Source organism: Lineus longissimus, chromosome 16, assembly GCF_910592395.1.
Source record: "Lineus longissimus chromosome 16, tnLinLong1.2, whole genome shotgun sequence".
In the NCBI taxonomy this organism is placed as follows: domain Eukaryota; kingdom Metazoa; phylum Nemertea; class Pilidiophora; order Heteronemertea; family Lineidae; genus Lineus; species Lineus longissimus.
In genome coordinates, this window is record NC_088323.1 from 15,557,838 (window position 1) to 15,585,211 (window position 27,374).

Sequence of the window (27,374 nt, forward strand, 5' to 3'; positions counted from 1 at the left end):
CGTCACGCTTTTCTGTGTACAAAGCAACGCACGTTGTGATGACGCGGCAAATTATGTGGCGTGACGTAGCACGCAAGTAGTAATTTCAGCTTCGCAAACTGCTGCGAAAATCTCACATTTTAGCTAAATTACCAGGTAAGATGGTGAACAATTATCGATTGCTATATGTCACATTGTTCTATCCTTCCTTCTGCACAAAGTTAACAAAGTTTGATCATGATCTTTCCGCTCAATTTTGAGAGATTCTATGCGAAAGTAGGTGGTTCGCAGGCCTGATTTATTTTGGAATGAAGCCATTTTTGGGGCATTCCCACTATTCATGCACTGGCCTGTACATACAATGCATCATGTATACATTGTGTATCCTGAATGTTGGTGCCTAATCTCACCAGATAGGTCAGTAGGTCAAGAACACAGTCAGTAATTGTTGAATGCCTATATAGGCCAATGCAGATGAGATGGAAGCCATTTGTCATGCCGATAGAGAGGTGTCCGCTAAGGGAGGTTCCGCTGTCTTCTTATTTGCAGGCAAAATGAAGTTCTATAAGCGGCGCTTAGCCCCTCCCAAGGTTGTAGTGCAGCTCTGGGAAGCCGTCAACTACGTCCGGCAACAGAAACAGATTCCAAACCATGAGCGACTCGCCAAGTTTGTCGGTAGGGAGCATGGGATGAAGCCGAGTGAACTCGATGACCATCTGAAAGAAGCCGTCAAGGATGGCTTGATTCATTCGTACGAGATCATTGGAAACAAGGGGTCAAAGGTCGGAATCAAGCAGGAAGGCTTTAAAGTCCCTGACCTCACGGATTGTAATGTAAGAGTATTTGTAAGCTACATCATTCGTCTGTGTGCTTGTATTGTGAACCTTTCAATTCGAGTTAACCCTTTTGGTGCTGGGCATTCATTGTAATTGCACGCCCTGTGCTGAGTGTGAAATGACCAGCCACCAGGCTTTTATCGTCTGCTGAGAGTGTGACATCATCCACCAGGTGGGGAAAGCCTGTTACCCATACTACATTGTACATTCTGTTAGCTCTGATCTAGCAAATTAGTTACGTAGAATGAATATAGATTGCAGAACGATCGGTCTAAAACGGCACCGTGCAAAACCGGCCATGCAATATTGCAGGGGGGTCTGTAACTGGCGATTTCAGCAGTCGCTCACAGAAAGGGTAAATGGTGGCAGTGTGTAGCTGGAACAAGAGAAAGAAATCTTCCCAATTAAAAACTTCCAGGAATCCTGGGAGAACGAAATGAAGAGTGTTTGCTTCATGTATTGATACAAATCCAAAGATTTTTGACTTTGAGACTGAGAGCTCTCTTTTTCTGTTACACTTACAGTATCCAGGGCTGCGTACCTGTACGGAATGGCCGTATTTTGGTACGACTGAATTCCCGACTTTACGGAATACGGTTTTTACCGTTATGGTACGGCCTTTACAGTGCTGAAAATACGTTTTTGTTCAACTTAAAAATACGTTGTAGAATGTTTGTATACGGTTTAATTCTTGAAATAAACATTCAAATTTCTAGTTTCATTTAGTTTCTTAGCCTTTAAACCCGATATCTGATCCTGGCAGGCCCGATATTAGAAGTTCCCACGCCCGTTGCCAAGGAGAGTTTTTCTTTATTCAGTTCGCAATATACTGATTAGTCTCGCGCACCACGACACCGATCGTAGTTATCACCCTATTTTGAGGATCTGGAAACTTGTATCACATGTGTACAGCTGCTGTGCGAGACTACCTTGCATAGAATAATGGTGGCGGCCAACAGCTTTGGTGTGCCTGTTTTGAAATTTACACTATGTCATGATACTACAGGAACTTATGGCAAAATACAGGAAAATTTCAGCAATATTACAGGAAAAATTATTAGAGGGTAAGCAGCCCTGAGTATCTTGGACTGTTTCATGCATTTTAACTTTTTCAATTTATTTTGGCAGGAGAGGGGAAGTCATGATTGGTATTGTTTTGAGTGTCACAACCCTGGTGAGGTTGTCAAGTGCAAGGACTGTTGGCGCGTGTTCCACGCAGACTGCATCGACCACGACACGGACGAACCTCACTACTATTGTGAATTCTGCAAGGTGGGTGACACATTAAAACAGAAAGTAGAAAAAGGCTTTCACTCACTTCACTACTGTCAGCCACAAAATATTTGTGCCTCCTGATTTTTTGCAATTTGCAGTTCGAGAAAAATAAAAAATTGCAACTTTTAGTTTTATACTCTTGGCGAGTATGAAATTCCTTTAGATTTTTTCCAATCAAAATGATGCCTAAAATGTTTAAAATTGGATGTTTTTAGGCTAAGAAATTGATACCTCATTGTCATGAACAAACGGAAATGCAGAGGTCTGTTGTGACACATTTGACATGTGACCCGTTCTAGTAAAACCAGGCGTACAGAAGATGAGCCTAGATGACATCAGGAGATAATGGAAGGAATTGATGTCGTCAAATTTCACAACAGGCAGACAATAGTGAAATGAACAAACAGTCCGTCTCTACCTGCCAAGCTCAGAGCGACATGTGCCTGGTTTTGCTGTGACGGGTCACATATGCTCATCCCGCTAGGAGGGGGAATACTCCCTGGGGAATAATACCTCAAAGTGCAGAGCAAATTCTGAAGAGGAAGAAACCTCAGGCTTAGAAAATCGCTTTTTAGGGCACAGCAATTTTTTGCCGAAAAAAGGGCACTTTTGTTCCTTTTGTGAAAGAGGGCATACTTGGGAATCAATGAAGACAGAGATGTCTTCGTGATGGAAGTACAGTAGAACCTCTCTACTAAGGACACCCTCGGGACTGACAAGTGTTGTCCTTAATAGAGAGGTCTCCTGATTAGAGAGGTCAAATTGAATGGAAAGAACCAATTTGGGACCAAAACTAGTGTCCTTAATACTGAGGTTGTCCTTAATAGAGAGGTGTCCGCTAAGGGAGGTTCTACTGTAATATGAAGGCCATCGCAGCTATAGGGCAGGGCATCAGAGGTAATTGTCTTCGATAAATTCGATCCCTAAACCTTGGTGCGTGTTGCACCCTGAAATTTATGCTCTTCAAGTCTGACTCTTGTCAGTGAGTTGGGGTCAGCTCAACTTACAGAAAGTTGAGCTTTAAACAACCCAAACTAAGTCACTTCTAAGATAGCAGCACTTTAAGCACCGCTGAGAGTCAATGGTGCCTTAACCCTATAACACCTAGAGCCACTGCCAGCGCAAGTGCTTATTCCACTAGGCCCCGACGTGATTTTACCTGGAAATCACATTTTTTGCGATGGGTCCAGTTTTTTACAAAATGACATAGGTGAACTTCCAAATAATATATTATAAGTCCCGTTTATTTAAAAGAAGATGAAATTCCCTATTAGATAGGGGACATCCAAATCGGAATCAAACAAACGATCCATTTCAGTAATTCAAATGTCCAACCTGAATTTACTGGCTTGAAGAGAAACAAAAACTTAATCGTCAAATATCTCAAAAACTTCTACAGCAACCACCATTGTTCATCCGGGCATTTGAAAGCTTAAGTTTCATAGATTAATAATAGGCGGCGCTCTGAAGGAGATCGGTAGCTAAGCGCGCGAAATTTGAATATGGCTGTGCGGGCGTCATAGGGCGCCTCCAGGGGGATCGGCGGCGGGCATCATAGGGCGCCTCCAGGTGTTATAGGGTTAAACAACAAGGCCCAGGTTTCATACAATGTAACAGCTTCTCTGTTCTGCTTCCCTCCATCTTCCCACTAAAGCGATCTCTTCCTTTGGTCTGTCCTTCTAACAACCCTCAGGAAAACAAGGTACATCCTTCGCATCTGCATGAACCGTTTTGGCTCACCGTAGGGGAGTCTATACAATACCGCAGTGTCCGTCGTCGTCTGTATCCTGTTCCAAAAACAGTGGCACATTTCTTAACCGCAAGGGCTATGAACTTGAAACCCTCTAGGTCAGATAATCTCCAAGTGCAACACCGAATTTCGGTCCATTATGATTCACAACTTGGCCACCAGGGGATACATCAAACGTCACACTGATTTCGATTTGACCTATACTTGTATATTATACATGTAGCATGATTCTTAACTCCCAAATATCTATATGGTGAGCACAATGGCCCCTGGCCTTTTCATTTCTGTCATTTCGTACATTTTAAATTTTATAAGTCTTGATAAGAATAAGATCAAGGGCGGGCTTGCTCTTTTCTGGTACTATAAAAACTGGTCCTTAAATGTTCCTCCGTCAATTGATTCAAAGGGGGTTGTCTCACCTCAAGGTTGAGGACAGAAGGTTTCTTTGAGACCTTCAGTTATTTTCATGATTTCGGTCCTGATGGAAAACTTACGGGAATTGTGAGTCAGTTTTGATGACGAGGTCTGGGACCATGAAGGGGTCAAAAAGAGCACTTGATGAATCATTTACCTACTTAAGTCTTGATCACAGCTACCATCTCCTTGGAGCTATTTCACAACAAAGTGAATGTCAATTTCAAGGATGGGAGTCAAATCTTTGTTTTTGGCAGAACAATCTCCTAGGTTTTAAACGCCTAAATGGGCATTCACTAAGAGTTCTAATGGCTTTCGAATTTCAAGTTCTAGCGAAAATGTTGCTAAATTTGGTCAACCATCAAGGAGAATGTTTTTTTCAAATGCTTTTACTCCCTATCCAATTAAATTCTCATCAAAGCCCTATGTGTGTGGGAGTTAGGAGCAAATTAAATCTTAAATTGAGGAAAGTTCTGTTTACAAAATTGCGGGGTTTTGAAAACATACCTCGGCGGAAGCACATTGAAAAAAGTTTTTGATAATTTATGTACATGTATTGTTGTCCAGTGCTGCATGAAGAATATTACTGTAATGGATAATTTAAGGTAGAATGGGGTAATTGTAACCCCAGTTTAATTGTAGCCCCTCAGGCCTTTCGATTGCACAGACTTCGTTAACACCCTCTATTTTTCATTTTGAATTTGGGCACACCTGTGTCCTTGAAAAATCCATTCATAGGTGAGTAAATCATAAAATTATTTAAAAAAAATGATTCCATATGATTATGAAGCCAGATGGAATACTCTTACACTGTTATAGCCTCTAAACATGTGAAATCCTGTATTTCTTTAATTTTTTCTCATTTTCACCTTAACTTGGGCATATTTTAAAAGTACTGTAATTTGGGCACCAGTCAATTTGGGCACACCCTAGAGGGTGAAGCCAGAGTGCATTTGAGAGGCCTGCCCCTGCCTATGATATTGATTGATATCCCCATGCATCTAACAATAATGCAGGGGCTAGAAATAAACTGGGGCTGCAATTACCCCATTCTGCCCTACATGTAACTGGGGCTACAATTACCCCATTCTGCCCTACATGTAACTGGGGCTACAATTACCCCATTCTGCCCTACATGTAACTGGGGATACAATTACCCCATTCTGCCCTACATGTAACTGGGGATACAATTACCCCATTCTGCCCTACATGTAACTGGGGATACAATTACCCCATTCTACCCTACATGTATGTACATGTTTGTTTGCACATGTACATGGGGAGTATTGCATTAGGGCTGGATGATGTGTCAGTAGAATTGTATAAAAAAGGAGCCACCCGCTCGCACAGCTGGGCCTACTGCATGTTTGTTGTTTAATATTATTACATGTTTTAGTTGTTTGTGGTTCTTCTACAAAAAAAGGCACAGGTCTGTCGTGACTTAACTTAACCTGGTGTTAAATCTAAAGGGGTTAACTGAAGGATATACAGTAGAACCTCTCTATTAAGGACACCCTCGGGACTGACAAGTGCTGTCCTTAATAGAGAGGTGTCCTGATTAGAGAGGTCAAATTGAATGGAAAAAAACAATTTGGGATCAAAACTAGTGTCCTTAATAGAGAGGTTGTCCTTAACAGAGAGGTGTCCGCTAAGGGAGGTTCCACTGTAATATCAAGTTAGTTAAGTTAACGCCAGCATTAGTGACGAAATTTGTTTGAACTGCCTGCTCCTGGGGTTACTCTGGGTAACTCCCTCTGCCTCTGATGATAGGCAATTGGGCCGACTGCTTGCTAAGCAATTGGGTCGACTGCTTGCTCCTATTGACAGGGAAAAATATTGAAAGGGGGGATATTTTTTGCAGAAAGTGAAAAGGGGATGGGATTTTTGGAATTTTTACTTGTGAAAATTTTTAAAAGGAGTAAAAAATTAAAATACCTGAAGAAAAGGGGGGGAGGGTGTCAAAACTAAAAAAGCAAAAAATTTATAAAATTTTGCTTTTAACTTGTTTTGACTCATTGAAAACGGGACTTGGCCACCTGGATACGTCAACGTTTCGGGCTCAATACATGATGCATTCTGGGATTGATGCTATTTTCTTTCCTCTTTCTTCTCCTTTATGATCTTTAGTTGCATATCATCAGTGTCGACAGACGTGGTGAAGGCCAAGCCAAGACCTTCGGTCCCCGTGCAGCACTCCTTGAGTGGGCCTTTTTCCTCTAAGTTTCCTCTGTGTTTTCTTTCGCGAGAGAGAGATTAGACATTTCCGATTTTCAGAGGATGTCCGTTTTTTCCCTCGCTTAAAAAGGCTTAATTTTACAGCTGAAAGAGAAAGATGTATGCCTCTCTGTATTAACCCAATTTTGGAATAGCATTCCGCGATAATGAGGTCACTGCAGCTGCTGCCCTCTATTTCCCCATCGCTGAATTACAGGCAATGTCGGACAAACATGCGGTATCGTAATGGATTCAGGCTTTCTAACTAGGGCAGTTAGATTCAGTCTGGCACATGTCCGAGTGTTGGAAATACTACATAATTGTTCTGAATATTTCTCTCTCTGACTCTATTGTATCATTCATGCTAAAAACAATGCAGGGTCAAAGATAATTGACTTTGAAATAAGCTCAAATGCGTAGAAATAAGTGTCGATGTCCGACTGTCACGTGACTAAAACGTCATCAATATCTTATTCAAATGACCTTGTGAGCTATAAATAGTAACGTCGCGGAATGCTATTAGGCCAATTTTACTCCTCTACGTCACTACACATGTTACGCACTATTTTGGACAAAATGTATCAATGCTTTTGACCTTATCAACTCGTTTTAGTACAAGACGTCACGCAAATGTTGTCGTTGGCCTTTTCAGAAAAATCTCTAAACTTTCTTCTTCTTCATTCAGACTTACAAGAAGAAGAGTAAGATTCCACGTCGAGAGTTAAATCGCCTTCTGAGCTTCACCATCGTCAGACTCAAAGAAAAGGTACCGTCCCGGACTCTGGAGATATTTTGAATTTTTTCATTTCTTAACCCTTTAACTGCCACCCTCGCCAAACTGCAATGATCGCCGATGCGTTATTCACCATTGAGATTATTGAGTTTCATTGAGAAGATCGTCTGCTCTGTAGTTTTCCCGCCCACTGATAGATGGCGTGGAGGTGATCGTTTCTATGGCGGTTTCCATGAATCTCACTCCTCCCTGTTCACGCTGTAGTCTCCAGGTTGAACAGGTCATGAAAATTAGAAAAAAATTCGGCAGTTAAACTTAAGCGGGCAATTGGTATCAGTTTTCCCGCCTTGAAAATGGCAAGAAATTGTTCAGATTCTACCCAAAAGATGTGAACAGGTGCTGTTATGTCGGAATTTCTTGATCTATTCACGAAACTTTGCACCCATGCACAAGGCCTGGGTAAGTTCCTGAGGAGCCCCCCCCCCCCTCCCCCCCGATTGTATTTCTGGATGTTTCGGCATGACTTTCTAAAGTGGCCTGGGGCAGCCTGGCAGTTTTCTGGTTCCCCTGAATCTGCTTGGCACCCCAACTGTCTGCTAGAAGTAGAGGGAAGGCCCCGAGTTCTCCACAGGGGTTGATCAAGATAGGGTGGTATCCAGGTTCATATTCTAGAAGTTTGGCCAGTGTGCAACACAAGGTAGGGTGGCCAGCAATTTGAGGTACGGTGGCTGTTCCAAGGTGGGGTGATAAGCTGGCAAGCTAGGGTGGGCTGCCTGGACAAATGGCCTTGTGGAGAACACTGGAACTGCATGGTTTGGGGCCCAACTGGATGAGGGCAAGCACCAGGATTGGCACCCATGATAATCAAGAAGTTTTGCCAGTGCGCAATACAAGGTAGGGTGGCCAGCAATTTAAGGTTGGGTGGCCCTATGAAACCCTTTATTAAATTCTAGAGCAAGGTAGGGTGGCTCTACCAAGGTTAGGGTGGCTCTGCCAAGGTAGGGTGGGCTGCCCTGACAAATGGCCTTGTGGGAACACTGAAGCCCTGTGTGACATCTTGGGGCATCGGTAGCGCAGTGGAAGGGAGTCGGCCTCATGTTCAAGAGGTCGTGGGTTCCACTCTGACTCCAGGCCGAGTCACTTGGTTCCCTACTGGTTGATTTCAAGTGAGCACCTACTGGTTCCTCCTCAGGCCTTTCAGTTACGTGGAGACCCTGTATTTTTTTAGCCTATTTTGGGGACATGTTTTTTTGCTTTTTAGCTTAATTTGGGGACATTTCATCGTGCAAATTTGCCTGAACAGCGACGTCGTAAATAAGAGTTAGTGACTGATGTCACCACATACACCTGAAAAATCATAATTTTTAGGGTAAAACTATAAAATTAGGCCATTTGGATGAGATTTGATTATGTTAGGGGTCAAAAAATGCTTCAGGGGGCTCATATCATTAAAAAAAAAAGGAAAAAAAAGACCTAATTTGGGGACATCCTGTACGGCCTACACCGTCCTACAAGTCCTTTGATCAGGCACACATGGTAAAAACACTACGTAAAAATATTTTTATTACGACTTCATCAGACTGATACCTTGCTCTACTCATTGCAGACACGAGAGTTACATCGCATGGGGCTGAAGGATGAAGAACTAAAGTGTATGGCCTTCATTTACAAAGACATGGATTTGAATACAATGGAAGAGAAGACTCTGGCGAGAGAATTTACGCATCTGGAGGAGTTTTATGCGGACACGAGGTTGATACTTCATAATGTCATGATGTGTTACGGAGGTGAGTAAGAAATGATATAAACAAGTATAGGAACTCCCTTTAAGGACACCCCTTGGACTGTCATATGCTGTCCTTAGTAAAGACCTGTCCTGATTTGTGGGGTAAATTCAATGGAAATAGCCGATTTGGGATCAAAGCTAGTGTGCTTGATAGAGAGGTTTTCCTTTATACAGGTGTCCTGATTTGTGGGTCAAATTGAATGGAAACGGCCAATTTGGGATCAAAACCAGTGTCCTTAATAGAGAGGTGTCCTGATTAGAGAGGTGAAATTTAATGGAAACGGCCAATTTTGGATCAAAACTAGTGTCCTTAATAGAGAGGTGTCCTGATTAGAGAGGTGAAATTTAATGGAAACGGCCAATTTAGGATCAAAACTAGTGACCTTAATAGAGAGGTGTCCGTTGAGGGAATAGAGAGGTGTCCGTTAAGGGAATAGGGGGGGGTTCCACTGTATGCACCCACAATTACGACGTCGGACGTGAATCCCATTGTTTCCTTCCTCGTGACGCAATTATTTCATGACGTCATGAGCCATTGACCATTCACACAAGTCGATTTATTCACACCGGCGCCACTGAAGTGCGGGTGTGGGACATCATGTATTTAAAAATCGTCTGCTGGGACATACAGATGTGCGAGTTCACCAGAGCTTGCTCTTCACATGTTATAAGATCATGCGTGTTACTCTCTTCTCTATTGTTATTTTCTCTACAGAAACAAACCAGATGACAGAGTTGGCCAGGTCCATGGTGAAGGAGTGCATGTACGATGTGAGTATGCAACAATATGTCTCAACTAATGTGGGTGTAAGGGCAAGATTAGACCAATCAATTCACCCCCAGAATAAGAAACCCCTCAGATTTTAAACACTTCATTCCTCATGTAGCAAGTAAACAACATTTTGACATCAATTCATTTTCACTTGATGACTCGTGTCACCACAATAAGCGTAGTGATTGGTCAATTGGAAAAAAAAAAAAAAAAAAAAAATTATTTTCATTCATTCAATTGGAAATGAATATATGGCGTGCATTGGTTATCACTGGGTCGTAGACAGTCAGACCGTTTTCCCTATGAAGTCAGCTCTCCCCAAGTGTTCTGCCACAGAGCCCCAGAGCTTTGGATATGCAAGGTTGCATATCCCTCTATTCTTCAGATGTATTGATACTGATAGAATTGTTAGAAATAAGAAGAATTTTTTTTAATTTAAATTTTAAAAAAAATTAAAACTTTGTGTTCATTTTCTGTTTCCTCTATTTTTCAGATATTGATACTGATAAAATTGTTAGAAATAAAGAGAATTTTTTAAATTTTAAATTTTAAAAAAAATTAGAAATTAAAACTTTTGTGTTCATTTTCTGTTTCCTCTATTCTTCAGATATTGATACTGATAAAATTGTTAGAAATAAGAAGAATTTTTTAAAATTTAAATTTAAAAAAAAACAAACAAACTTTTGTATTCATTTTCTGTTTCATGAGGCCCGTGTATTGATACTGATGAAATGGTTAGAAATAAGAAGAGAAAATTGAAAACATTTATTGATCTATTTTCATTTTCAGCTTGATGAGATTCGACTGTGTAAAGATTGCTACTTCATGTCCAACGCCAAGCCCAAAGACTGGTTCTGCGAGCCCTGTGTAAGTAGGAACACTTTCGTCTTAAATATGACTGTAAATCACAAAATATTCGCTGCATTTGACTTCACGGTTTTGAGAATCTGCCATGCTTACTTCTGATTTAGTGTTTTGACAACAGGAATTTCAGCTGAATTTTATTTTCCCATTTCCATTTTTCTTTGTCATTTTCCATTTTTCTTTGTCATTTCCATTTTTCTTTGTCATTTTCCATTTTTCTTTGTCATTTCCATTTTTTTCTTTGTCATTTCCGTTTTTTTTCCATCATTTTTTTCATCATCATTTCCATTTTTTTTCTTTGTCATTTCCATTTTTTTCCAAATTGTCTGAGAGTGTTGAGAAGATGAAAATCTCTCTAATCAGGACACCTCTTTATTAAGGACAGCATTTGTCCGTCCTGAAGGCGTTCGTAATAGGTCACTGTTCTTGCGCTGATGATTTCATATTTAAATTTCCAGTCCCCACCCCATGATCTGGTCTACGCCAAACAACGAGGATTCAACTTCTGGCCAGCCAAGGTCATCAAGGTCACCAGGGACGGCTACGATGTCCGATTCTTTGGAGGATGGCACCAGAGGTAAATATTTTCAATCCTAACTCCATCCTGGCATTGAACTTCCATTGCTCTGTATGACAGGGCTGCCAACAAGTACGATTTTGGCGTATTCATACGATGTTTGTCGAAAAGCCGATAATACGATCTTAGATCATTAAAATACGATTTTTGAAATAATGTGTTTATTTTTTTCGCTTCACCCTGTATAATTCCCCGCGTCGTCATTTCTCCGTTCGAAGAATCCGTTCCATGTACTCGGGTAAACCAATATACCCGAGTGAGCGATCAGCGTACTAGTGAAGTTTGCGACTGAACATGTATGCATTCGCTTACCGGAGTCAGTCAGTTCGATATCACGTGATGCAAGATGGCGCTGTCAAACTGAAAATTTTTGCTGCGAAATTTTTCATGTTTTTTGTCATGTTTGCATGCCGATTCCGTGTTCAATTGACAAAATGAGGCGGGTTCATGAAACGGACAGCGAAGATGAATTCGAGGGAGATATTCGGGAACCACCAGCGAAATGTATAAGCTTTATTTAAGGTCATTACGAGCATTATTTAATGAAAACATACCCCCTCTAAAAAATACTATTTGACACCCTCAAAATACTACTCGCCAAAATTTAGGGTTGGCAGGTCTGGTGTGACAATCTACTTTCATAAACTTTTTAAAAAAAAGTTTAGAGCTGAGCGTCAACAAGGACATGATTAGCTCTGTAGACAATATTGGGTGATCGTAATGTGAGTAGGAGGAAACCGGAGACCCCAGAGGAAACCTACGTTGTCTAAGAGAGTTGCCCACTCTATCACATGAGTGTGCCGGTGTAATGTTTTTGAGTGTTTCTATTTTTGAGTGTTTCCCCTCATTGTTTGGGAACGCTAAAAGATAGATTGACAAGTTTTTCTGTGTATCCCCCTATTGAAAAGTCATGGTCTCTCTAGCTGCCTATTGTTTGGAAACACTGACACATGGGAAGCAACCACAGATGTTACACCGGGACCGACCAGGAATCAGACCCGGTACCTCAGAGGTGATAGGAGCTTATGTTCCCGCTGCACCACGCCGACAGCCTTCTCATAACTTGAATTGAAAATTTCAAGGTTTAGCTTGGTTTATCTTTCAGGGCAACCGTACCAAAGTCCTCCGTCAAGCCGATTGACACGAACCCGAAACACATCACGGTAAAAAAGACACCAAGTAAGTATAACACAACGTACCCTGCATGGTAGTTAGACTCCTGCTTCATGTTGATGTCTGTGCGCTTGACTACTCTTATAGGGGACTTGGCAGCCGTTCAGTCGACTTTTTACAATTTCTCAAGCAGTGAAAATGCACCTTTTCATTTCCTGCTTAAAAGTCTGGCACATATCAGTAAGCCAGACTCGGCCTGATGAACATGTGGACAATAGGGCCTGCAATCGGGTTCCATTCAGAAACTCACTCTCTTCTGTTTATGAGTACAGCACAGATCAGTAAGCTAGACTCGGCCTGATGAACATGTGGACAATAGGGCCTGCAATAGGGTTCCATTCAGAAACTCACTCTCTTCTGTTTATGAGTACAGCACAGATCAGTAAGCTAGACTCGGCCTGATGAACACGTGGACAATAGGGCCTGCAATAGGGCTCCATTCAGAAACTCACTCTCTTCTGTTTATGAGTACAGCACAGATCAGTAAGCTAGACTCAGCCTGATGAACACGTGGACAATAGGGCCAGCAATAGGGCTCCATTCAGAAACTCACTCTCTTCTGTTTATGAGTACAGCACAGATCAGTAAGCTAGACTCAGCCTGATGAACATGTGGACAATAGGGCCTGCAATAGGGCTCCATTCAGAAACTCACTCTCTTCTGTTTATGAGTACAGCACAGATCAGTAAGCTAGTCTCGGCCTGATGAACATGTGGACAATAGGGCCTGCAATAGGGCTCCATTCAGAAACTCACTCTCTTCTGTTTATGAGTACAGCACAGATCAGTAAGCTAGACTCGGCCTGATGAACATGTGGACAATAGGGCCTGCAATCGGATTCCATTCAGAAACTCACTCTCTTCTGTTTATGAGTACAGCACAGATCAGTAAGCTAGACTCAGCCTGATGAACATGTAGACAATAGGGCCTGCAATAGGGCTCCATTCAGAAACTCACTCTCTTCTGTTTATGAGTACAGCACAGATCAGTAAGCTAGACTCAGCCTGATGAACATGTGGACAATAGGGCCTGCAATAGGGTTCCATTCAGAAACTCACTCTCTTCTGTTTATGAGTACAGCACAGATCAGTAAGCTAGACTCAGCCTGATGAACATGTGGACAATAGGGCCAGCAATAGGGTTCCATTCAGAAACTCACGTATGACTTGATAATGCATTTTTGCTTTGATACCAACTGAGGTACGCAATGGCCACGCATGCTAAATAGAGAACCATACAATACATGCTAACTATAAAATAATTATACAATACATGCTGAATGGAGAATCATACAATACATGCTAAATGGAGAATCATACAATACATGCTAAATGGAGACTCATACAATACATGCTAAATGGAGAATCATACAATACATGCTATTAAGTAGAGAATCATACAATACATGCTTAGTGTAGAGAATCATACAATACATGCTAAATGGAGAATCATACAATACATGCTGAATGGAGAATCATACAATACATGCTAAATAGAGAACCATACAATACATGCTAAATGGAGACTCATACAATACATGCTAAATGGAGAATCATACAATACATGCTGAATGGAGAATCATACAATACATGCTGAATGGAGAATCATACAATACATGCTAAAATAGAGAATCATACAATACATGCTAAAATGGAGAATCATACAATACATGCTAAATGGAGAATCATACAATACATGCTAACTATAAAATAATTATACAATACATGCTAAATGGAGAATCATACAATACATGCTAAATGGAGAATCATACAATACATGCTAAATGGAGAATCATACAATACATGCTAAATGGAGAATCATACAATACATGCTAAATGGAGAATCATACAATACATGCTGAATGGAGAATCATACAATACATGCTAAAATAGAGAATCATACAATACATGCTAAAATGGAGAATCATACAATACATGCTAAATGGAGAATCATACAATACATGCTGAATGGAGAATCATACAATACATGCTAAAATGGAGAATCATACAATACATGCTAAATGGAGAATCATACAATACATGCTAAATGGAGAATCATACAATACATGCTAAATGGAGAATCATACAATACATGCTGAATGGAGAATCATACAATACATGCTAAAATGGAGAATCATACAATACATGCTAAAATGGAGAATCATACAATACATGCTAAAATGGAGAATCATACAATACATGCTGAAATGGAGAATCATACAATACATGCTAAATGGAGAATCATACAATACATGCTAAATGGAGAATCATACAATACATGCTAAATGGAGAATCATACAATACATGCTAACTATAAAATAATTATACAATACATGCTGAATGGAGAATCATACAATACATGCTAAAATGGAGAATCATACAATACATGCTAAAATGGAGAATCATACAATACATGCTAAATGGAGAATCATACAATACATGCTAACTATAAAATAATTATACAATACATGCTGAATAGAGGGGAAAAAATTCAATTAAAAGCTGTCTTGCTTGAAGCTGTGATTGTTCTGGCTGATTCTCTCTCAGTATTGTGCGCTTGATTGAATCGTCTGCCTTTTCTGATGGCGATGCTTGATGTTGTGTATTTGGTGTGGTAGATTTGGATGTGTTTATCGTGTTGTCATGGTCGTAGTCAGAGGAGGGCGTAGAGAGGAGGGCGTTTTGCCCAAGGGAGGGGTGTTTTCCAATAACTGAGTGATTTTTCAGTTAATCAATGACATGTTTTGCCAGAGGGAGGGGCATTTTTTTAAAGATATTTCCTTTGTTGATCAAAGACATCTTTTGTCGAAAGGAGAAGTGTTTTCCAAAAATTAAGGGAAGTTTATCAAACAGAATGCTTTCAGCACTGGTAATTCAAAGATTTTTCCCAAATGGGGGGTTGGATGCCCTGAACTCCCTTTGCCTACGCCTATGGTTGTTGTTGTTGTTGTTGCTGTTGTTGTTGCTGTTGTTGTTGTTGTTGTTGTTGTTGTTGTTGTTGTTGTTGTTGTTGTTGTTGTTGTTGTTGTTGTTGTTGTTGTTGTTGTTGTTGTTGTTGTTGTTGTTGTCTCTGCAGCTATGCGGAGGATCTGTTTTTAAGTCGACACTCTTGTCCCGGCTTGATTTGGAGGTTACAAAATATTGTTTGATTTACATCCCGATAGGATGGTCTTTCGAGTTTGGAATCACTTTTTTTGCCCAAGGCAAGATGTCTAATAATATTAGATAAATTAAAGGCGTACTCTGTTCAATATACGAATACCACCGAAATTCCACCAACCTGAACAAATCAAAACTTATCTATGCATAGTGCTATCAGATTCATTTCAGTTCCTTTTTGAAAACGGCATATCAGTTTTTCTATTACTAATCAAATAATACTAAGCAGGGAAATCATTAGGGGGGAGGGCTGAAATAACTTTCATTATTCAAAGTGGTAATATGAAGTAGGAGTGTCGTTATGTAAAATTAATAAAAAATTTCTTGTAGAAATTTTACTAACAAACTATTTCTGTCTTTACTGGTAACCTGACAGGTTTCACTAAGGCCTGTGAGGAACTCCAGAGGCACAAGGAGCTACTGGAAAAGCAACTTGAAAAACAATTAGAGAGGAAACGTCAAGGGATTACGGAGTCGGACATCGATGATCTCAGTGATGATGAGTTTGCGAATGTGCCGCGGTTGACGCATGTCGGCCATATTGAAGATGATGAGCACGAGGGTGAGGATATGGATCACGATCAGGAAGCACCTGATATGGATCAGGAGGAAGCTGAGGACGCGCCGGAGATGGATGCGCCGGAACGGTCTGAACCGGAAGATGAAGCGGCTGTTAGCGACCCGAAGAAAAGCAGAGGGACACCGCAACCGGATAAGGTTGAGGAAACGTTACCGCCGAAACGACGACGGAAAAAGCGGTCTCTGAGTATCGAATCTGCCGAGCGGGAATCGACGGTTAAGAAACGTCCGTCGAAGAAGGCGGGCATTGAGCGGGAGGAATCTGAAAGTGAGGCTCCGGTGAAGAAGGAGAAGGTGAAGAAAGAGAAAACGCCCAGGAGGAAGAAGAAGACTGAGTCGAGTGGGGAGACGGAGGAAGAGAATGAGGCTGCGGCGGCCAGCAAGGTCACAGCTATGCGGGTAAGAATGAGATGATGTTCAGGCCTTTCAATTACGTGGAGACCTCTACACCCTGTATTTTTTTTGCCTATTTTGGGGACATGTTTTTTTGCTTTTTAGCTTAATTTGGGGACATTTCATCGCGCCAATTTGCCTGAACAGCGACGTCATTAATCAAAGTTAGTGACTGATATCACCACAAACACATGAAAAATCATAATTTTTAGGGTAAAACTATAAAATTAGGCTATTTGGATGAGATTTGGTTATGTTAGCGGTCAAAAAACGCTTCAGGGGGGTCATATTATTTTAAAAAAAAAAAAAAAAAAAAAAAAGGCCTTATTTGGGGACATCCTGTACGGCCTACTATACGGTGTAGGAATCATGTAATTGAGAGGCCCGATGTTGTTGGGCGGGATAGGCTAGCGTCAGGTTGATTCCGATTGAAAGTTTTTGTAAAGTTTGTAGTTTTTTTGCCATTGTCAGCAGTTTTGAACTAGAGAAATCTGTTGGGCTGAACATTCTGATGTCGATTTCAGCAAGTATGCACACGTGGTATCAGGGATGACAAATTTCTGGTTTCATGCAGATTTCAGACTTTTACCGCTAACTTGATGCTAAATTTCATCGCTGGATTGGAATGATCTGTATCTCAACTCACTGTGAATCTTCGAATTTTCAAAATTGGACCAAAAAAAGTATTTCAGGGAAATTTTTGACATGAAGCTATCAGCTGTTGGTATTGTTGACGTGATGCCCACCGGCCTTGGAAAGGTACCGAACTCACTACGCCACCTATAGGGATTTATTTCAAGTCTTCTGCATTGTTTCGTCACCTTTTCAGATGTCTGACGAGCAAGCGCCCACCCCTGAAGATGTCAATCTAGTCACATCGAGTGAAGATAAGGTCCCCAAAGTTAGCACATGTCATACAAGTACACAGACTCCAAAGAAAGTGAGTAGAACCATATTTCCAACACTCGGACATGTGCCAGATTGAATCTAACTGCCCTAGTTAGAAAGCCTGAATCCATTACGAAACCGCATGTTTGTCCGACATTGCCTGTAATTCAGCGATGGAGAAATAGAGGGCAGCAGCTGCAGTGACGTCATCTTCGCAGAATGCTATTGGCTGATTTTGTGTTTAAGTCATCTGACCGTCGCCGTTTTTTCAGTTCCAGGGAGCAAAACCCGCTGCGAAGACTACCCAGACTGAGATTGACGAGGAGCCCAGTGCCGATAGCGGTAAGGGTTGCAACTGTGACACCAAGTACCAGAAAGTTGTCAGTGATCTGAAGGACCGCATGAAGAGAATGCAAGAAGACGAGAAGGAGAAGGCTTTGAAGGAATTGTCGCAGCGGGTAGGTTGTCCTTAATAGAGAGGTGTCCTTAATAGAGAGGTTTCCTTAATAGAGAGGTTTCCTTAATAGAGAGGTTTCCTTAATAGAGAGGTTTCCTTAATAGAGAGGTTTCCTTAATAGAGAGGTTTCCTTAATAGAGAGGTTTCCTTAATAGAGAGGTTTCCTTAATAGAGAGGTTTCCTTAATAGAGAGGTTTCCTTGATAGAGAGGTTTCCTTAATAGAGAGGTTTCCTTAATAAGAGAGGTTTCCTTAATAGAGAGGTGTCCTTAATAGAGAGGTTTCCTTAATAGAGAGGTTTCCTTAAAAGAGAGGTTTCCTTAATAGAGAGGTGTCCTTAATAGAGAGGTGTCCTTAATAGAGAGGTTTCCTTAATAAAGAGGTTTCCTTAATAGAGAGGTTTCCTTAATAGAGAGGTTTCCTTAATAGAGAGGTTTCCTTAATAGAGAGGTTTCCTTAATAGAGAGGTTTCCTTAATAGAGAGGTTTCCTGATTAGAGAGGTTTCCTGATTAGAGAGGTTTCCTTAATAGAGAGGTTTCCTGATTAGAAAGGTTTCCTGATTAGAGAGGTGTCCTGATTAGAGAGGTCAAATTGAATGGAAAAAACCAATTTTGGACCAGAATGAGTGTCCTTGATATAAAGTCAGGGCAACTTCGGACTCAGAAAAGGCAGGAGCAATTTTCAGCAAAAAAAGGGCATTTTTCATCGTGGCAATTTCTACTTTTAATTGAAAATCGACTATTATTATAGTGTTATGGTTCAAAAGTTCAAAAATGAGATTTTGTGGAGCCAATTGGGCATTTTAAAACACATAATATAAACGTTTATTAGGCGTCAGACCTCTTCTACTCATCATAAAAACTTTTTTGAAAAAGACAGCGTTTTCTTTTCGTAAGAAGGACAACAGGGCACTGAAACACTGGAAGTCATGAGCACATCTGTCTATGTGGGGCTGTTCAGGCCTTTCAATTACATGGAGACCTCGACACCCTGTATTTTTTTAGCCTATTTTGGGGGACATGTTTTTTTTTCTTTTTAGCTTAATTTGGGGAGATTTCGTCGTGCCAATTTGCCTGAACATCAACGTCCTTATTGACTGACATTGTCACATGCACCTGAAAACTCATAATTTTAGGATGAAAAGTATCAAATTAGGCCATTTAGGATGAGATTTGGTCATTTAAGGTGTCAAAAAACGCTTCAGAAAAAAATATTTTTTTTTTTTTTTTTCTATTTTGGGGACATTTTTTCAGGGCCTAATTTGGGGACATGCCAAATTTCCTACACCGTATAGCGGTGTGAAAATGATGTAATCGAAAGGCCTGCTGTTTCGAGGATGACCTCACTAGAGAGGTGTTACTGTACTTCATAGACCGTGACAGAGAGAAGACTTTATGATGGAAAAGTGCGCTGGCCAAATATACTCAAATATTCTGTTTCACGGTTTCAGTTACAAAAAGATTTTGAACAAGACAAGCAGCAGGCGGTGTCGCGGGCGATTACGAATATACAACGCGAGACAGATCGCCAGCGGAAAAAAACAGAGGAGGAAGTCCGTGCAAAATATATGGAAGAAATGAAGAAACTGGCCCAGAAACACAAGGAGCAAACATCAGTCACCAAGAAAAAACAATGGGTGAGTATAGTAGAGCTGGGTGGTGATCTCATCATGTCATTGATGGAGATATAGTAATGGGAGTTAGAAGTCTCATCATATTTTCGATAGGTCAAAAACTTATAATGATATTGATAGCATTGAGTTTTTATATAGACTTAGAGCTTTTCCATGTTTGCCTGTTCAAAGTGTTTTTGGGATATCATGTTATCGCCCCGGTTCCCACAGAAATCAATCGGGGGTTCCAAGGAGGATCCAGTAGGTGCTCACTTGAACTCGACCAGTAAGGGAACCAAGCAGTGACTCACTCGGCCCAGAGTTGAACCCACAACCTCTTGATCATGAGGCCGACTTTCTTCCAGTGCTTCCGAATCCGCTGAAGTCGGATTCTCTAAGGCCTGGCTGAAATCGGGGTTGCCAGGCCAATAAACCCATTTGGCGCCTAATTGTAGTGGCACACAAAAACTGCTCACCCCACCTTGCAGAAACTCCCTGCAGAAAATCACCTCCAAGTGCAGAGCGAACACTGAAGAAGAAGAAATATGCCCGCCATGTTTCCAATTCAAAATTTCAAATGGTGCTTGTTAATTTCAGTGTTACAACTAATGATGCTTGTTGATTTCAGTGTTACAACTATTGATGCTTGTTAATTTCAGTGTTGCAACTAATGATGCTTGTTAATTTCAGTGTTACAACTATTGATGCTTGTTAATTTCAGTGTTGCAACTAATGGTGCTTGTTAATTTCAGTGTTACAACTAATGATGCTTGTTAATTTCAGTGTTACAACTAATGATGCTTGTTAATTTCAGTGTTACAACTAATGATGCTTGTTAATTTCAGTGTTACAACAAATGATGCTTGTTAATTTCAGTTTTACAACTAATGATGCTTGTTAATTTCAGTGTTACAACTAATAATGCTTGTTAATTTCAGTGTTACAACTAATGATGCTTGTTAATTTCAGTGTTACAACTAATGATGCTTGTTAATTTCAGTGTTACAACTATTGATGCTTGTTAATTTCATTGTTACAACTAATGATGCTTGTTAATTTCCGTGTTACAACTAATGATGCTTGTTAATTTCAGTGTTACAACTATTGATGCTTGTTAATTTCAGTGTTACATCTAATGATGCTTGTTAATTTCAGTGTTACAACTAATGGTGCTTGTTAATTTCAGTGTTACAACTAATGATGCTTGTTAATTTCAGTGTTACAACTGATGATGCTTGTTAATTTCAGTGTTACATCTAATGATGCTTGTTAATTTCAGTGTTACAACTATTGATGCTTGTTAATTTCAGTGTTACAACTAATGATGCTTGTTAATTTCAGTGTTGCAACTAATGGTGCTTGTTAATTTCAGTGTTACAACTATTGATGCTTGTTAATTTCAGTGTTACAACTGTGAGGAAGAGGCCATGTATCATTGCTGCTGGAACACTTCCTATTGCAGTATCACCTGTCAACAGGAACATTGGCATAAAGATCACAAACGCGTCTGCAGACGCAAGAGATAAACGTCAACAAACCACCATTTGAAACGATATTGAACTATTCCATGTAAATATTGTATAAAAGATTGCTGTATTCTCGCCAGCGGGCGTGGACGGGTCGTAGTGTCTGTGCTGGCCAGTAGGAGGTGTTGCTGGCTAGATGTCATGTCACGTTGTCATGGAGATCACTGGTATTCAGTAACTGGGGAATATTCTTGAGCATTTGTTAGCGATTTCAAGTCTAATTTACCTCTTTCCTGATCAGCGCCTCGAGTGATTGGCTCATTGTTTGAATACAAAATGGCCGACTTTGGTCAGGTTTGTCTTTCACAATATTGCCGGAGGACGAGTGTTGATGGTTAAGTACGACAGTATGCGAACCGGCCGGTGCCCTAGCTGATCTTAGGGTGATGGAATAACTGGGGTCAGAGGCCTGTTGTTAGCCACGAGCGTCCTTGTGGACTTTGCGCTAAACCCTGTCTACTTATCTCTTGTTTAGCCCTAATGTAAATGATGACAAAGACATTGGGCTCTTTGAATTATCAAAATTTTTGATATTTCCGACATCACGTCAGTCGTGACATCAAATAAACGCAGACTGAACCCAAAACTTGGCAAAGTTCAACCACTCCACCGCAAGAGGTGCTTATCTGGTAAGAGGCAAATTGCAGACATTCACATCTTGACAAATTTTCTTTCTTATATATTTCTATCTGTGTTGCAATTCGCAAGTGTGAAGTGTGAATTATAAAAGTCGGACATTGTTAATAGTCGTACTTCCACCTATCAAATCCCCGTGTCTTTTGCGCTTACACCTATGAATTGCCGTGTCTAAATAGACCTGTGTGTCAAATCCCCGTGTCTATTAGCCCCATCAAGCTCGATGGGGCTAATCGGGGGCTAATTTAGACCCGTGTTCAACACGGGTTTTTTGATAGGTGGAATCTGAATAGACACGGCAATTGCAAGTTCTAAGACCCGGTGACAGATGGCGCGGTGTAGTTGCCTCGGTATTGCGCATGCGAAATTCCCCTCCAACGGGAAAGAAACACAGGAGAGCTCCCTACCTACAGCGCACCTGTCGCCGGGACTATTAACCATTGTCTAACACCACTGATAGGTGTAAGTGCACCGCGGGTTTTTTGACACACGGTGAAGAAACGGGTCTTGAAAAAACACGGGGTTTTATGATAGGTGGAACTACGACTATTGTGTTCAAATATCCCAGTTTACAGTGTTGATTATTTCACTTGGTACCTGACGTTTCAATCTATCATAGTGAAGTGGCTGTTTAAAGTATGAAGTCGGCACAGAGGTGAGGGTCCACTAAAGCAATTATGAATAGAGCACGAAAAGATTAGTAGGGACAGTGATGTTTGTCTCAAATAGGTCATTTCTATCATGTTTTAATTCTGTAATCAGGACACCTGTATTAAGGACAGTGTTGCCCACACCGAAGGATGTCCTTCATGGAATATTCAGCTGCAGTCTCTAGCCAATTTCATAAAACTGGCATTAACTCTTTCGTTACCCCATCCGGTGTAAACTAGGTCTGCGCCCTGGCCCGTACATGTACAATGGAACCTCCCTTAACGGACACCTCGTTTTTAAGGACAACCTCTCTATTCAGGACACTAGTTTTGGTCCCAAATTGGTTGTTTCCATTCAATTTGACCTCGCTTATAGGTACACCTCTCTAATAAGGACACCACTTTTCAGTCCCAAGGGTGTCCTCAATAGAGAGGTTCCACTGTATTGGTACTGCTAAATTGTCCCCAAGTTCTATTATTCCACTACAGTCCTTATACATGCAAGTCTTTTGTTAGTTACACCTGAAAAAACAAGATGGCAGCACTGCACTCTGCTCAATCTAAGATTGGGTGATGTTTGGCTATTTTACAATGAAACTTTTCCTGTGACTAGTTAGGATCCAGGTCACCCAGTCTATGCCAAATGTGAGCCAGGGGTACAATACAAGCCCTTGATTATGAAGGGATTCTCAAATGAAGGTTACCATGGTCTGTTATGTGCTCACCACAGCTTTCAATACTTGATGTATCTGAAGAGGCACTCTGAACTTGGCATGGACTTATCAAGGAGCTGCTCACGGTGCTGAACTTCTAGCTTGCCTGTCGGCGAAGTGCCTTGCCCGAGACCTGGCTACTTGTAGGAGGAGCACGCATTTTAAAGTTATAGTAGTGATAGTGCAATTGGTTCGAGCCATTTGGAGGCCGACATGTGAAGGCCTATCTGGGTTCTCCTTCTTCTCCGTATAAAAAGGCGCATATTGCTGACTAAGGAACGAGGCATTGCCTCATCATCTCTATCGGACCAAATGATATACTTTTATATGCACGCATATAGCACGCCACAGCTAGGTCCGAGTCTGTGGACAAATGGTTGGTTTAATTTGTCTCTTCGATATGGCTCCTTTGATATTGCATTAGATTTTCATTGCAATTCAATCTATTCAAGGTATAGCATATTTGAACCTGCCTGCGCCACAGGTACAATGCTAGTACACTTTAATATCCCTGTGGTAACGAAGGGTTAAAGCTACGAGAGTACAAGTCACAGAGGTCTTGGCTGCAGGTTTTGATAACCTTTTCTTCCAGTTTGTTGTGTGAATGTGTGTATTCTGTCCCGTGATTAAGAACCTTTCTCTAGATACAAATGTAAATTGAGATTATAGTATTTCTAATTGTTTTATTGATAGTTTTATCAGTACATAGGTTAGGATCTTATGTAAACATACATTTTTTAGAGATATTTAAATTAAATCCCTCTTTTTGTGGTTGACGAAAATGGTACTTGTACAGAGTGGCTAAGAAAGTAGGTTACTTTTGGCCAGTGCTGTAAACGCGGAAATACTTGCGGCCATTACACTTTGCGGTTTTGTGAAGTAGCTAATGTTGCATACTTTTAATTTATCAGCAACCTCGTTGCTATCATTTCAATTTATTTTATTTTCGCCGCCATAGAGTAAAGAAACGCGAAAATAAACGGCACGCAAGTATATCCTGGTTACCTTTGTGTTTTCAACTAACTTTTCATTTTGGTTATAGCCCCTTTCAATGTTTTGAGACAAATGTAATATTCTTTTACTAGAAATCACTCAAAATCACTAAAAAAAATCTTACTGTAAAAATAATTGTGCTCTATTGTGAATTGTCCCTGGTGACACAAAATTAAACGTATTTTATAATTTAATTTCTGAGCATCCCATCATGTTAGAGGCGAGTGTAAATAGTCGGATTTTATAAATAAGCGAACTTGAAATACATGTATAGCTGATATACTTTAATCAGGAGTGACAATAAATATTGACGAATATTGACATTTTGTGTTGTGTCAGGTGCCCCGCAACAGGTATAAAATTCAATGCTGCGACCTAGAACAATTATTGCTGCGATGAGGGATAGTAACAAATAACGCTCATCTGCGGGTAAAACTAGTGAGAGTTGGATTTGATCTTGATCACAGGTTGTGGTGATCACTGATTCTTGTCGCAGGTGCCAGCAATGGAGAGATTTTTGTCGCAGTTCTCAGCAACAGAAATTGATAGTTTGCGGCTGCATTTTATAATATTGACTTTGACTTGAGGTAGCTTTAGTGTTGGCACATTTTCTTCGATAATGACACAAGTTGTACAGTATGTCCCAAAAAACATTTCCCCAGGCCCTCAAAAATTATACTGGGGCCAACGGGTGTGGGCAGGGCAAATATGAGGCAGACAAATTTATCTTGTCAGTGTGCAATGTAGGGGTTTAACCTGCTCTTCCTGAAGATGTACGAAATACTTCCACAGATAAAACTTGGTCAGTGTCTTTCTCAGTCGCAGAGATTTGACATCACGAGTTGAAGTACCTAGATACACATTTTGCTACTCTAATCTCCCGCTTCTGAGTGCCAAAATACACAGTCTTCATGCATTGTTTTGCTAACTGTGGAATGCAATGCTTTTGCAGGGTAATACGGAAGTTTTAAAAAAATGATTAGTGACATGTTTTTGGGCCACACTGTACCGCTTTGATTTCTGATCAGTGACCTTGGAAACCCTTAACCACTTAATGCCGCAATAAAGTTTTTCTTACCTTCCCGCTCGGCCGGAATTAATTGCAGGAAAATGTAATTTTTCTTCTTTACAGCGGCCATTGATCAAGTGCTGCCAGCTGGTGTTTTTGTGAAGAACTCAGCCTCCTCAGTTTCAGTTTCCCACGATTGTTTGAATAGGGTTTTGAGTACAGGATTTCACATGGGACAATCCTGTGGCTGGCTGACGTATATATACGTCTTACGGCAGAGCGGTTCAGATACAGTTCGCGTATATATACGTCTTACGGCAGAGCGGTTCAGATACAGTTTGCGTATATATACGTCTTACGGCAGAGCGGTTCAGATACAGTTCGCGTATATATACGTCTTACGGCAGTGCGGTTCAGATAGAGTTCGCGTATATATACGTCTTACGGCAGAGCTGTTCAGATACAGTTCGCGTATATATACGTCTTACGGCAGAGCGGTTCAGATACAGTTCGCGTATATATACGTCTTACGGCAGAGCGGTTCAGATACAGTTCGCGTATATATACGTCTTACGGCAGAGCGGTTCAGATACAGTTCGCGTATATATACGTCTCATGGCATCAAGTGGTTAAGAAATATTATTGTACACAATGATTTTACTACAGTTTGTTATTGTGGGGAGAATATATACATACTATCATATTATGTTATAATACCAGAATGAAAAGAAGAGAATAAAATATTTCACTGTTAGGTTGACTTTAGTGTTGTTTTTGTTTAGGGGAAGGCTGTGCCAGTTGACATATCTAACTACAGCGGAACCTCCCTTAGCGGACACCTTTCTATTAAGGTCACCCTCTCTAAAAAGGACACTAGTTTTGATCCCAAATTGGTACTTTCCATTCAATTTGACCTCTCTAATAGCATTCCGCGAAGTTACTATTTATAGCTCACAAGGTCATTTGAATAAGATATTGATGACGTTTTAGTCACGTGACAGTCGGACACTGACACTTATTTCTACGCATTTGAGCTTATTTCAAAGTCAATTATATGACCCTGCATTGTTTTTAGCATGAATGATACCATAGAGTCCGAGAGAGAAATATTCAGAACAATTATGTAGTATTTCCAACACTCGGATATGTGCCAGATTGAATCTAACTGCCCTAGTTAGAAAGCCTGAATCCATTACGAAACCGCATGTTTGTCCGACATTGCCTGTAATTCAGCGATGGGAAAATAGAGGGCAGCAGCTGCAGTGACGTCATTATCGCGGAATGCTATTAGGACACCTCTCTATTTAGGACAGCATTTGTTAGTACAGAGTGTCCTTAATAGAGAGGTTCTGCTTTATCTCCGACTTAGCTGAATCATCTTGGATTATTAGATCTTCAAATTTCCTCTTTGGTTGCACTGGACGAGTTCTCCAGTACTAATCTCCCATGTGGGATGAGTGCTTTTGTTGGCAACACCTTGGTGAATTGTTGGTCCAATCACAACGTTTCCGCAAGAGATTAGAGAAAAGGGCCATCGAAGGCTGCTGTCGACTTGGAATAGGACGGCAGGCAGTATTTGCACCACGCCACCACGGGCACCACGCGACCACCACGCCACCACGCGAACAGGCGGAGCGATCATAATGACGATATCAAAACAGACCATCAGACCACAGACACTTGAGAGTTGTGGTTACACCTACCAATTATAGATGGCATGTTGGTATACTGCGTTGTTGCCTGACGGGATTTACGAGTATTTATTACTTGTTAATGGCATTCGCAAAAAGCAGGGCTATTATTAAGCCGCTACACATCCGTGTCCAACCGTTTGTCATGAGAGATCTTATCACACCATTATTGTTATCACAATACTGTCACTGCGGAGAAAGTATAGATCGGAGACCTATTATTGCGAATTCGTGTTGTACAGAGACTTGTCCATTAAAGGGCACTATAGGCAGCATCTTGGTAGGCAACATAAAGTTACACAAAGTAGCCAGTGAGTCTCTCACCTCTCACAGTTTGTCCTAACCTAGTCACGCCTGTAACAGGGATACATTCAGTGATGAATCAAATAAGACCTAATGCCCTTACTCTGTTTATAAGTCAGCTAAAGTTGGCCAATTTGACCCCCTGCTCCTACATAGTCCCCCTTTAATGGGAAACTATAGGCAACAGCTAGGTAGGCAAGATAAAGTTACACAAAGTCGCCAATAAGGGTCTCTCACACAACAGTATGTTGAAACTATGCACACGTGTTCGAGTGAGTGATAAATCTAACTCCTCCCCCCCCCCCCCCCCAACCCACCCAACCCAAACGAACGGCCACCCCTTTAAAGGGAGATCGACTATATAACCCACTCGTACTCGTATGGTTTTTGCAG

At 40.9% G+C, this 27,374-nt stretch overlaps 1 protein-coding gene across 1 annotated transcript; it reads left to right on the plus strand.

The window, feature by feature from the left end:
* The first annotated feature begins 57 nt into the window (after positions 1–57).
* Positions 58–25,741, plus strand: LOC135500084 (zinc finger MYND domain-containing protein 11-like). Its single transcript, XM_064791239.1, has 14 exons — positions 58–135; positions 529–812; positions 1,944–2,087; positions 7,154–7,234; positions 8,808–8,988; positions 9,703–9,758; positions 10,549–10,626; positions 11,082–11,200; positions 12,306–12,379; positions 15,896–16,509; positions 17,333–17,443; positions 17,664–17,849; positions 19,299–19,484; positions 20,864–25,741. The coding sequence occupies exons 2-14, from the start codon at positions 534–536 to the stop codon at positions 20,984–20,986; spliced, it is 2,232 nt and encodes a 743-aa protein (XP_064647309.1). The 5' UTR covers positions 58–135; positions 529–533; the 3' UTR covers positions 20,987–25,741.
* The last annotated feature ends 1,633 nt before the right edge of the window (positions 25,742–27,374 follow it).